The sequence below is a fragment of the Xiphophorus maculatus genome, chromosome 2 (assembly GCF_002775205.1).
Source record: "Xiphophorus maculatus strain JP 163 A chromosome 2, X_maculatus-5.0-male, whole genome shotgun sequence".
Lineage (NCBI taxonomy): Eukaryota > Metazoa > Chordata > Actinopteri > Cyprinodontiformes > Poeciliidae > Xiphophorus > Xiphophorus maculatus.
The window spans coordinates 20433829-20447494 of NC_036444.1; the positions used below are offsets into that span (position 1 = coordinate 20433829).

Sequence of the window (13666 nt, forward strand, 5' to 3'; positions counted from 1 at the left end):
AATGAAAAGGGAGGGTACTTTGTAGGAACTCGTCCATGCCGCTGCCTCCCCCCAATTATTCATTCATCGGAGGTGGTGTGCGACCGGAGAAGCACGCTCGATGTTTGCTCAGTCAGCCAGCTGAGCATGTTGATTCTCTGAACTCGGAGATGAGAGGGGCGCCCACATCTATAGGAGGCTCTGGGAACATCACCGTTTGGGAGGCCTACATTGACTTCGCCCTCGTGGTGACAAACAGTTTTGTTCTGCTAATCACCTCCGCTGTGGGAACAGCGGCGAACGTTTTTGTGATCCTGGCGGTGTGTCACCAAAAGTCACTGCAAACGTCTGTCAACGCGCTGGTGGTGAACCTTGCCGTCGTGGACTTTCTGCGTTGCACCGTCGACTGCCCGGTTCTGCTGCACGTGATTGTGACGCTGCACCGCGGAGGGCATGTGGACCGTCTGATCTGTGAAACGCAAACGGCCTCCTTCTCCTTCAGCTGCTGCATCCAGCTGTCGACGCTGGGCTGCATAAGCGCAGAGAGATACCAGGCGATTGCGAATCCCTTCAAAACAACTCAACGGAAACGACGGATGATGGCACTGATTCCTCTTACGTGGCTCCTGGGAGTTTCAGTGGCTGCTGTTTGTCAGGTGTTCTTGAAAGACTCACCTGTGTACGTAAGATGTAAAGAGGGCCAAAGGGGAACGTCCTCTACCTACGACACCGTTGGTCTCTACATGCTGCTCCCTCTCTGGGTGTCCTGTTTCGGGGTGATCACTGGCTTCTACGCTCGCATTTTTGCTCTACTGAGATCACACAATCGCAAGATATTTGATGAAGGCACTTCTGTTCCTTCAAAAGTCTCAAAGAAAGACAAGCACACCCCTGCGGTGAAAAATAGGCAAGACAAATGTGAGAACAAGCAGATCCTGAGTACAAGTGTTGTTGAACCAAGTCCAATTGGTAAAAACTCCCTCCTGGCCTCGGAGGGCGCCCCACAAAGCGCCTCCATTACCTCTGAAAGAAAAACCGAGTTTAAAATTACAGTAGAGATGAGTCACTTGGAGAAGGAACAACTCCACCCTCTTGCAGCGCAGGACGCACTGCAGACTGTGGAGAAAATGTTAAAAACGGAGCAACGCAGTGCTGACAAAACAGAAGCAAAAACCTCAAATCAGGATACACCTGCTGACAGAGAGACACAGGAGAAGTCAAGAAGCCTTAACCGAGAAAATCAGACCGGAGAAAGCCCGAAACCTGAAAGTCCAGTCAAAGTGAACAGCCTCCTTATTGTACCATCTACTCAATCAGAGCTCCCTAAATCTACCTCTGTCTTATTAACTGGCCTGAAACAAGAAAACAATAGCACCGGAGGAGAAACACAGGCAGCACCTACGCTAGATCAAGAGCCTCCACTGCCTCCTGTCCAAAGTAATGAAGCTGTAAACCTGGAGGTCCAGTTGGAGGGGGCTGTCTGCGTCATGCCTTCGAAGGCCAGCAAGGAGAGAGCGAGTAAAAGGAAGGAAACTAAAATGGCCAAACGCGCCGGGTATATCATCATAACCTTCCTTTTGTTCTGGCTGCCGCTGATCACAACCATCCTAGTGAATTTTCTTGTCCACAAAAACAGGAAAATGCAGGTGAGCTTCTTACATACCATTGAGAAGACATTACCATGCAAAATATTAGAGCGAAAAGCACGTTTGGATCCTTCCATCAGAAGGAATATATAGTATGTGTGCTCGAAACCCAGCAGAGCTCTCACACTAATGGTGTATCTGTTTGCTTTTTTTCCTCCCCAGAAGCCAGTCATTCAAGACATGGAGATCCTGTCAGTGTCTGTCTCCTGCATCACATCCCTGAGCGACCCGATAATATACGCTGCAGTGAACCCGCAGTTTCGCTCAGAGTTTTACAGGCTAAGGAGCTGGGTTAAATCCAGATTCTATAGGAAGTGAGAACATCTCTGACTTTTACACTCTGATAAAACTGGATGCACACGTTTGGATTTATGGCACCCTTTAAAGTGTGATTTAGTTCACATATGGTCAATTTACAGCGACAAACACCAAAGTGTTTCATGAGGACGTGACTGGTGATTGGCTAAATCGTGGAGTGAAAGAAGACTTAGATCATAAATGTGATTTATTTGCTAATTTCGGGAAGAAAATACAAACATGTGTACTCTAATTACTGTTCTGGAGATTATAAAAGATGCATTGGCTTGTATTTAGGGTTATTACATTAAAAGGAGGCAAAATAAAAATTCACAACAGTTTTTATCTATCTACTGAGAATTACTGTTTTTCTTTCTTAACTTTACAAATACACACAGCTCTGCGTTGGCTTGTCACAGAAAATCTAAATAAGACACATTGATGTTTTATAGTTTGCAACTAGAGATACACCAATAAATGAGCCTGAGATCAGTCGTCAAATTTGTCCTTTCTGATAGAATTTATGGCTTTTTTCCAATAAGTGGTCAAACACCAAATAGATCTTATTTTTTTCATATTCAATAACTGCACCAAAACTAATCACAATTTTCTGTAAGCACATCAGGAACCGTTTTGAGTTTCATTGAAACCTGATGATACACTTTTGTCAAAAAAAATCTCGTCTTGAAAACAAAGAACCTTAAAAAAAAAAAAGATTTCTTACATGTTTTATATTCCTTAGAAAACAAAATTTGTCAAATGAAAGAGCAGAAGGTCAGACCTTAAAGATCGGTATCGGTCAGTAGAAACATCCAGGTGTAATATGACAAGATGTGAAGAAGTTAGTGGTGTAAAAACAGTTTTTTAAAGGCACAGTGGTACACATCTGATGTAATATAGTGCATAGTGCCTGATTAAAAAAAATAAAAACTAGTCTAAGTCCCTTTTGTAAGGGGATTTATTTCTTTTTTTTACACTGAGGTTATAGGAGGTCTTTTGTTTTACAAACCTCCATGCTTTCTCCCATATTCCACCTGCTGGCTTCTCAGCGCTTGCTAAACGCTACAGAGCAGAGGCATCGCATGCTGTGAGGAGCTGCTTAGACCGACATTCAGCTCAGCAGGGCGGCGCCACAGAGCTCCGCGTCAAACAATCACTGAGGTCAGCTGGTGTCTCCAGAGACCCCGCTGCCAGGACCCACCGCTGGGCCAGCAGGTCCTCACATGTTCCACAGCAGCTCCTCCTTATGATCCACTCTTTGTAAAACACACACACACACACACACACCTGGAGTAAACAGGGAAGATATTAAATTATAATTTATAGCCCTCTCGTGAAAAATGAATGTTAAAATAGGAATTTCACAAATTATTGTGAAGGACAGATAAAAAACAGACATAAATATTTGTGTTAAACAACAGTAGTAAAAATATTCCAGGATCCTTCAATGTAGTGAAATGAAATGTTAGCTTGATGATATTTATCTATACATGTAACTTGTTAATGTCCTGAGTTGCTCAAATGTATATTTCCACATAGATTTTATTTGAATTGCTCCAGTCCCTACTGCAGCAAAAAAAAAAAAAAAAAAAAAAAAAATATATATATATATATAAACAAACAAACAAAAAAAGATGCAGCTACTTTAGTACTTCAAGCTTCCCCCTTTCTCCTCCAAATCTAACAATTGTCATTTATGTCCACACTTCAGTTTTTGTTTCAGCAAACTTCCTGATATGTCTGCAAAAACTAAGGTCTGAGTGCATTTGTAATCTGAATTTAAATTTCTTCACCGGAAGAAAAATAGGGAACAATTCTCTAAAAACTCTAGTTCTCATTATTCTGGCATCATTTTGGACCTAAAACAAGAACATTTGTGCTTGGTTTCATTGGAATCAATGAGAAAAAAATATTGTGTCGTTTTAAATAGTGTAAATGTTTTTGTTTCAATTGTATGTGCAGCTATTATTACATCAACACCCTGATGCACACAAAAGAAAACCGCTGTAGTGACCACCACTGTTAGGGCTTAAGAAGAGTAAAAAAGAAAAAGAAAAAAAAGACATGGGTCATTTTATAGATGCTTCAGCAGATCTGCACTGTTTATTCTATCCACTGCACCAAATGCACAATGTGTGATAAATTTGTCCCCTGTCTTTACCCTTACACACGCAGTCCATGACAAGATTTGTATTTCATTAAAAGCAGACTTTAAAATCAGGACACCCGCGCCGCTCCGTTGTGCTCCAGCCCATTAATCCGGCCGTCACTGAAACAAACCTCCCAAGAAGAAGCAGACACACACTTTAATTAAAACATAATTCTGCAATGACAGCATGCAAATCATTAAATTCAACCAGGTAACAGACAGAAAGAGTTTTCTTCTTCTTTTTTTTTTTTGCCAACAACTGTTCAAACTAAATCTAGAACTTAGAGGAGCCAACTTCAGATGCATTTGATAAAGTCCTAACTGAGAAATATTTACAGTATGAAAAATATACAAAGTGGTGCTTTGACACAATGGAGTCAACCGAGTCGTTGTGAGGAAGTCAGTCGATGTCCTTTCCTAAGGTTTAGCAGGCCGGTGCTAGCATCTTGTCCACATCAAGGTTAGTTAAGTGTTGCCGAAAACGTTCACTTATTCACTTGTGCCCTACCTAATGTATACCCTGTATGGTTATCAATAACTGTTAACTACCGACAGGCGGCTTTCACACTGACCCAGGATGGCAAATATGGAATCTAACACAGATTTGGTCGTTCGACTTTCACTTGCACATGTCGGCATGAGTCGTGTGGTTTCATTTGTCAGGCGATGACGCCGACCGGTTTTGTGAGTCGGTTTTGTGAATATTCACAACAGCGAAGCGTTCCGGTGGGCGTACGTCTTTTTTGGACTTTACGACAGTGAACGGGGGGGAGGTAAGAAAGCGTTTCAATTGAAGAGGGCTTTAAATGGAACGGCGTGGAGAGTGAGTCCATATTCACAAAGACGGCGAGGAACACGTGTGCTTTATCGCCAAGAGGCCGTCGAGGACGACCTCGAGACTCTTCCCGCCTTCGAATCAGAGACAACAAACACATCTACGTCACATATTGAAAAATAAAGTTGTTGATTTTTCTTTTTTCTCTCAGTATGTTTAGGCAACGATGACGATCATTCCAAGCGCCTCCTCGCTTTGATGTGCTTAATGAAGCAAAGATCTGCTGGTTCAACATCAAACTCCGGCCCCGGGGGGCCGCGGTCCTCAAAGTTTTTTGTTTGTTTTTTTTTGTTCGTTTTTTTGCGTTTTTGTTTTCTTTTGTAACACCATGCAGAGTTTGACATCAGATGAAATCACAACTTCAACATAAGAAAAATCCCAACCGCTGTCAAGCTTATAATGCCTCTCGGTTATGGCAGGTTGATGCTCGGTGGTCCCTCTCCTCAGCATCTGGTGCTTCTCCAGACCAGCTTGGGCCGATCAGGTGAGGCAGGTGCGACATCTACAAGGCAGATACTCGGACAATGTTGCTCTGCGAGTACGTGGTGGTGGCGGTGGAGGCGTCGTCCGACGAGGTCGCCACCGGGGCGGACAGCCGGACCATGGACGGGGAGATGTAAGCCTCGTCGCACTTCAAGGGCATCGTCTCGTCCAGCTTGGCGTTCAGGCTGGAGCGGCTGAGGAGGAAAACCGGCAGAGTCAGTTGACCTTGAGAAGCGTTAGTGCGCAGTCGATTTTTGTAGAATATTTTACAGCTGTGGGAGTCAGTTTCCACAAAGAACACAAAAGCTTTTGTGATGGAAAGTTCTAAGAAATGTGCTTTTTTCTTTTTTGCTCTCCGTTTGTGAGAGCCCATAAAAAATACAATAAAAGAAACTATTTACTGAACTGCGTCTATGAAGCTTAAGGTTTAGTACATGCATTGCTTTAGAAAAAGTAAGCCGTCTCTATTTTATTTATGCTTTCATTTCAATGAGGCGGACTTTCCTTTCGATCTTTTAAAGTAGAACTTGATCAATATTTCTTCTGGCATTCTGGAGATATTTTAAAGTTTTTGCTTTCGCCGTTTGTTTTTGTTGTTGTTGTTGTTTTTCCACACAGATTTTCTGTGCAGCCTTTGTAATCTGATGATGCAGTGTGAGCTTTAAAAATGAAGAAAACGGACAAACCTAAAACCATATTATCGGCAGATGAATGGTATCGGTTCGCATTCGTTCTGTGGAAATCCAACAAAAACCCAGAGCAACGCCTGAATGACGCGTCTTGCTTACTTTGATCATCTTCTGGATGGCAAAACTATGGGAGTCATCTTGCTGGTGCTTAAATCGGATTTAATTTTCGTCTATGAACTTTTTCTTTTTCATATACTCTGCCTGTTAACAGATTGTGTCTCTGTGAAAAGTTGCAGATGATCAAGTGTCTCAAGAACCAATTGATAGTTCGCTCTTAACCATTGAACACTTTTTGTTATGTTTCAACTACAAACTGACATTTTGTGTGATTTGATCAAATCGACCAACGCAAAGCTGTGTACAATTGCTTTGTAATTAGTTTTTGCTTACTTTGACTGGGCCATTGTAAATATGCATTCATCTAAACCACTGTATTGTGACCATGGATGTATGTTTAGGGCTGCTGAACCCATTCTCCAGTGTTTTGCAGGTTTGATTTAGCAACAACAAAAGCCTCACATCATTTTGATGTCGCCATCTTGTAGCACTGTGGTGAAGGTTTGTTCCAGACGATATGCAATACGAGTTTTCTGCTACACGTAGCATTTCGTATGGATGCCAAAAATGTTCCGTTTCGGCCTGTCTGACCGGGGAAACTCTGACCGCACTTGACTGCACTTTATTTTATTGAGGGGCATCTTGGCAAAAAGGGCTCAGCGATTACTTTCAGTGCAACATAAAATCTGTTTAAGTCTGTGACTGTAACGTTGTAGCATGTGAAAAAGGTCCAATCGGAATGACTTCTTTTCCAGAACACATGAAGCTGCCCGTTATATGAACACACAACACAGGTTCCCATGCTGCCGTCTTTATCTTTTTTTCTTTTCCCCTGTTCAGAGTCGATGTTTAGTGCATGCTGCATGAACACCGCTGTCAAAAAGTGCAGCATATCAAAAGTCATCACAGAAAACTTCATTTTTAATTCATGCTCGGTTTGACTTTGACGCCATCAACAGTTCTCAAACTGGGACAGGAAGATGTTTACCCCTGTGTTACATCATCTCTGTTAGCTCTGTAACGGTAACTGAAGGGATCAGTTGCTATAGTGTTTCTTAGTCTTTCATGACAGAGGATTTCTGCAGCTTAACCAAACAGGACACTTTTCATACATTATGTTACTTTTTCACCTTTTTATTGGTCAAAGTGAAAAGTCCAATTTGCAGCCAAATGCGTTTAAAGCGTTCCTTCGTGCACGGCCACACTGTTACAACATGCGGTAGGAAGGATGAAAAGGATGATGTGTCACTTCAGTTCCTGAAAACGTGAAAACGTTTGTTAAGCTTTCTCATTTTAGAATCTGAATTTCATCTCTCAAGCAGGAGCCTTTAGATGCGTCAGACCAGCCACTGATTTCCACTACAAAACCACCGCCTGGGGGCCAGAAGGTTCTCACTATGCAGCACTATTTCTTGTGTGCAGGCTATCTAGGTTTCTTGGGCGATGTTACTTGTTATACATTGCAACATCTTCAGTAATTCTCTCTGTTAATAGCAGGAAATGATAATAGTAGTGTTTATTTACATGTTAATGGTGTCATTCATCTTAAAAAAAGCTGAGTTCTCTTACCTCATGTTTTTTCCCCCCCACGTTTTATCTTCCAACCCCCACAAAAAAACTTCAATCCGTTTTTAGTTCAGTTTTAATGTGACAAACACAAAGACTTACATATTTGTAAAGTGGAAATAAAAAGTACACATGGTTTTTAAGCAACGAAAGATTTTTAGTAGTTTACCCATCGCTGGCATTCAGCTCCCCTCAGCCGCTACTCTGTAGAAACACTTCTTACTGCAATAGCCTTTGGAGAAACGTCCTTCTAGCTTTGCACATGTAGAAAATTCTTTCTTTTCTTCTTCTTCTTCCAAACAGCCCAAGTGTAGTCAGATTGGAATTGAAAACTTATTTGAACACAAATCTCTGTTGGATTTCGCTCTGAACTTTGTATAGGCCATCCTAACGCGTGAATTGGTTGTGAGATAAACCCCTGGTCTCTCAAACAGCTGGAGACTCCCTTTGGAAACCTACAGACAATGCTGTAATCATTATTCAAAACCAGATTAAATTTTATCCCAAAAAAATAATAATAGTAATTTAAAATTATGGTTTAGACATTAATTGGATTAAATACTTAACTTTTTTGGATTTCTAATCTAGTCGTTGCAGCTCTGGCATCAAGTATGTTCCTGTTGAAACAAAAGCAAGCCCACAGCATGATATTACCACTACCATGCTTTACAGTGGAAAATATGTGTTTGGTGTTATCCACAGTATTGGTCGTCATTTAAGGTAGCAGAGCACCTTCTTCCAAATGTTTGCAGTCTCCTCTAGACGCCTTGAAGCAATCCTTTAAGGAGTTTTCTTTCAATGAGCTGCCAAGCCTCATGGATACTTTCCAATTAACGCTCTCTTTGCCCAGCAAGGTGTCAGATTGAAAAAATTTCTGTGAGATGGTCAGAAATGAGATTATTTATTTTAAAGCCTGCACCAGCTTTAAACTCCTCCATAACTTTATTCCCCGTGTTGCTTTCACTGGTTCTTCATACAGTTTGTTTATCGACGTCCTCGCAGGACCGTCTGAGCCTGTCACAGAACAGCTGCATTCATGATGAGATTAAATTACACACAGCTGGACTCCATTTACTAATTAGGCGACTTCTGAAGGCGGAGGGGTGCGGCGGATTTGCTGGAGGAGGATCACAGTAAACACCAGAACGTTTTGATGTTTTAATTTGTAGAGAAATGACAAGAATTATGTGCGTTTTCTTCCACCTTTTGTTCATCTATCACATAAAACTGGCTTGAAGGTGCAAAAATTGGAAAATGGTCAAGAAATGTGGACACTTTTGCAAAACCACTCGCTTCATCCTGGAGACGTGTAACGAAAATGAGGCAAAGCCTCGTTGGCGGTCATTACTTCCCACCTGTTGGACACGGGCCGCTCTCTGATCTGGATGGTGCTGAGCTCCTGGTTGTTGGTGCTCGGCAGGCTGAAGCTGCTCTTCTTCCTGTGGCGCCGCGAGCAGCAGGAGCTGAGGCCGTGCGGAGACGAGGACAACGATGAGGTGCGCGAGCCCGACTTGTTCACCACCGAGATCTCCATGCAGTTGGCCTGGAAGGTCTGCTCGTCCACAAACTCGTGATTCTGGCAGAGGGAGAGGAAACGGGAGTGGGGGGGTTAAAATTCGGCGTTAATGGGCTGCTTTTCGACATCAGCGTTTGCAAGTGCTAAATAACGAGCAAAGATGCTTCCGAGTAAAAAACCCCGATCAGATAGATGAGGGGAAAAAATGAATTATCAAGGGAGTGGGACTGTATTGGGCCAGATGTCCGTATTAAGTGCCATCTGTGGGAACACAACTGTTATCCCCGTGACAAATGAGCAGAACTTGAAGGTCAGTGTGGAGACGTGTCGCAGCTGCCGCCAGCAGGTGGCAGGGGGACACCGTGAAGGATCGGATGGCGTCCCCTGAATCACGCCTCTGTTCTCCTACTTCTGCTCGTCTCTCTATTATCTATAATGCACATCAAGAGGCCTAATGTAAACATTTGCGCAGCCATCTGAATGCTATATGTAACCTTTATGTGGCAGGAGAATCCCCCACTGAGTCACTGCTTCTGCATGTCTCTGCTGCAGCGGCTAATGAAAAAAAACAAAACAAACAAAAACTGTGCCACTGTATGTCACCAGCGTTAAAGAGGCTCTTTCATCTCTAAATTATAGATAACATAAAACAAAGCAGGCTGCTTTGTTTGGAAGAAAACAAGGTAACTGGCAGGCAGAGTCATGTTATCTTGAGCACGTTTCTAAAGAAAGAAAAAGCGCCGACACGTTTCCCAATCCCATTTCTGGCTATTTTTAACTAGCGCTGCATATAAAATAGATTCTACAGTACGAACATGGATGGAAACGTCACTTTGCTTCTATTTTTATCTTCCTGTTTTGTATCTTTGTCAGCGACTGAAAATGCAGCCCAGACTGCAGGAGTAATACAGTTTTACATGAAAGTAAACCCTGTCATCAACCAGAGTTTGATAAAAATGTTTTTTAAAAAATATATATTTTACAGATGGAAATGTGAGAAGTCTGTTACTCTAATTGGAAAATTGGAAGGTGGAAAAGTTATTGCTCTGGACACACGTTTTAAAGCTAATAATCTCTTTAGATACAATTTCAATACCAACATGGTGTAGTCAGTTAAAGCAAATTTAATCAAGATAAAGTTTATCAAGCTTTTTGTGCTCACATGCGTCACATACATCACATAAAGCTCATGGCAACTGAGCAGTCAGAACATCTGTTCTTTATATTCCTTTCTTCCCTTCAAAGATGTTATACTGTATTCTGTCCGACTGCAAAAATCAGGAGGCATACATGAGAACATCAAGCATTCACGATGCGTTTCATTAAGATATTTATTTTAAGTCTCAACAATGTTTCCTGCAGATCTGCTACGTCGTCTATGATTTGTACTGAAAATAATCACCATGAAAAGACATTTTTAAAAGTGGTATTATGCCAACGGCTAGCCTTCCTGCACATGCTCACACCATCGCCGTAACGCCAGTTTATGCCTCAGAGAGAGGAAGCGAGTTGAAGACTGAGCTAAAGTAAAATGAATTCAAGCTCATACTTATGACGGAAAACATCAAAGGAAAAATTATTTAGTAAAATGAATCAATTTATGAAAGGTAAAATTCTCGCCACCCCTTGAGCAACTTGTTCACTCCCTCGCCTGTGGAGGCGCCGCACCAAGAAACAACATGAAAACCTCTGAAGAAGACACTGAGCACAACTTTCTGCTCCATGAAATGTAAACAAAAACGGAGTGGCGGCAGATTTTAGTGGTTGCAGGATTTGTTTTGTCTTTGGTAAAAGACCGCAAGCCATTTCTCATTTTCCTGCTAGCGCTGGACTCACACGTTTGTTTTGGTTGTATTTACCCAGAATGCTCTGCGCTGCAGTCCGCTTCCTGTTTTTGGAGCGGTCTCTGGTCCACTTGCATCTATACATTCAAACCACATTACAGTTCACTGCAACCGAACCAAAACTTAGGCTTTTAGGTGGACCAAAGTTAAGGTTTTGGGTCCACATCAGAGTTTGATTGTGCATTCACACCTCCACAAACAAACCGGACTTTCTAGACAAATGAACCAGTTTGATTAAAGCAGACTAAAGATGACTAGAATATGTATGTTTTTTATTTTATGAAGTCCTGCTACAGAAATCCATTTTTAATTGAGCATTTACTTGTATTGCCAGTGAGCACTTGTTGTGCACATTAAAACATACAGACAAGAATCCCCCGGATAATATCTTTAACTAAGAAAACGATTCTTACCGTCGTCTTCTCCAGGCAGTGCAGCAAATGATGATGTTGGCTCTCAAACGGAGGGCTGGCCGCCTTTCCAACCAGGGCTTGTCCTGCTTCCTTAGAAGCCTTGGAAAACACAAAGTTAAAACAGACAAAGACAAGAAGAAGAAGAAAAAGAAGCTGCAGTGTAGATGAGCAGGCTCAGACTATAAAATGAATAATCAGTTGCAGTGATGCGGTTTGGGGAAAAAAAAAAAAAAAAAAGGCCAAGCACTGAAGTTAAAATGCTGATCTGTAGCTTGGCAGCCAATCTACTGCATTAGATGCATGGAAACTTGGGCTGACTGCAGAGATGCACAGAGAGATCGGCCGGTGACTGGAGTTGGATGATTTTCAGACAGATTAACCCTGACTGGTGACCTGGCAGGCAGAAACTCAAACACTTTACATTTTTTTTCGTAGCAGTAATATTACGTTTGGCCTAGTTGTGCTAAATCATAACTCTTTTTGGAGTGGAAATTGTTACTGAGTGTAAATGACACAAAAATAGCTTTCTATCATAAGTCGGGTGTTTTAAACTAAGTCAGAAGGATAAAGATGTAATTTACAGAGGTTGTGCTTCCTCTGACCTGATTTTTTTTTTCTTAAAGAAAACTGAATTTGATCCAAACAAGAGCTGGACTTCAAAATGTGTGAACGTTTTGCTTCAATGTCATTTACATGTGAAATTCCGGTTGTTTGGTGTCATTGATAGTTATCACCAATTAAAAGCACCAAAGCAAACCTAGGTTTTATAAGTTTACGTTTCAAAAACGGCAAAAGTCTTCTATGATACAATTTCTGTGGTTAAAATAGTTTTTATTCAGATGCAACAAAAGAATTAAATAGCAGCGGTGCCTCTACTCCACCAATGTCTGTGCACTGCCACGCAGCTAGCTGAAAGAGGACTAATCAAATTTTTCACACTTACTGCTGCAAAAAATATTTACAGTCCCAAAAAGTAAGCAGAAGGAACAGCAGCTTTTAGCTTGACAGCAGCAATAAAATTAGGTTTTTATTTTTCTGAGCCGTGTCATGTTTACTTTTGATATTCCATCCAAAGTGTAGTAGAAACTGTTGCTTGCAATGATAGTCATGCTAACATAAGATGCTGACAGCAATTTATACAGTTAACCCTGGAAACATTTTGCCTTTATTTTGGAAAAATAAAATCCTGTTTAACACTCGCTGCTCCCCAGCAGACACTGTGTGTTGTTGCCTCTGCTCATCATGTAATTAACTGGTGATTACTGGGGCTGCGAAGGTTGAAAAAATATTTTTAGGGTTGTTATTTAGAATAGAATAGAACAAAATTTAGAGAAATAGGCTCAAAACAATTCACACCCCTGCTAGATTTCGGGTTAAAGGATTCTTCTAATTTTATTTTTTTTTATTTATTAGTGTTTTGGAGTGGGTCAGCCAGATTCCCAACTTCAATCTGATAGAGAATTTATGAAGGGAGTTAAAGATTAGAGTGACAGCATGGAGGCCTTCCAACCAGACTCATCACCAAAGACAAATCAGTAAAGTACCAACTAATTTGATTTTTATTATTTACAAGAAGAGTAGAAGTATGTTTTAGCAAGCCCTTTTTAATAAAATATAAATAAAACAGATAACTTTTGTTTATAAGATTGATGCAGTTATTTTTGTTTCGTTGCATTTTCAACGACACGATGGATTCAAGTTGGCTGAATGAAATAATTAGAAAATTAAACTAACAGAAAGCAGTCTGCTAAAGTTGGTGTCAACAGTTCAAAACATTACAAAACCTCCCAAAATTGACGAAAAATCTCAGATCGTTGCATCTCTAGTTGAAATGTGGGATTGTTTGTTTGTTTTCGTACAAAATGGACGATGATAGTCGAATTCAAGCTAAGCTCCTTTCAGAGCAACAGCAGTGGCGCACCTCGACACAGATCAAACACATTGTTCCAAATAAAGCACAAATTTCAAACTAAAACACCACCACACACTGATAAAAAACACACACACATAGTTGATGAAGCTCTGCGCGGCTCTGGGATGGACGGCATGTTGCATTAGTCTACAACCTGGATGCTCAAGAAATCACACACACAGATCAAACACAGAGTTTAGAGGAGATGCAGGCTGAGCACACAGCTTCCACGGCCCGACGCGCTCTTCGACAAGGCCCCCTTTTTTGGGTTCCCTCCTTC

General features: G+C 41.4%; 2 protein-coding genes across 3 annotated transcripts in view; one reads left to right on the forward strand and one right to left on the reverse strand.

Moving 5' to 3' along the window:
* Positions 1–149: 149 nt before the first annotated feature.
* LOC111611105 (dopamine D2-like receptor) lies at positions 150–1943 on the forward strand. The gene is made up of 2 exons (XM_023346754.1): positions 150–1625; positions 1788–1943. The coding sequence occupies exons 1-2, from the start codon at positions 150–152 to the stop codon at positions 1941–1943; spliced, it is 1632 nt and encodes a 543-aa protein (XP_023202522.1).
* Positions 1944–3993: 2050 nt separating this feature from the next.
* LOC102226299 (potassium voltage-gated channel subfamily D member 2-like) overlaps positions 3994–13666 on the reverse strand; it is a 75066-nt gene continuing 65393 nt past the window's right edge. For both annotated transcript variants that reach the window (XM_005796281.2, XM_014474065.2), the window contains 3 exons: positions 11475–11573; positions 9057–9277; positions 3994–5583 (listed from right to left, as the gene is read on the reverse strand). In XM_005796281.2, coding sequence (XP_005796338.1) covers positions 5409–5583; positions 9057–9277; positions 11475–11573 — 495 coding nt within the window. In that variant the 3' untranslated portion in view covers positions 3994–5408. The remainder of the gene's footprint in view (positions 5584–9056; positions 9278–11474; positions 11574–13666) is intronic.

Bases quoted from the DNA above. Each gene is read 5' to 3' on its own strand.
- LOC111611105 (XM_023346754.1), top strand. From the start codon at position 150: ATGAGAGGGGCGCCCACATCTATAGGAGGCTCTGGGAACATCACCGTT. The intron at 1,626-1,787 runs GTGAGCTTCTTA...TTTCCTCCCCAG, and splicing joins ACAAAAACAGGAAAATGCAG to AAGCCAGTCATTCAAGACAT.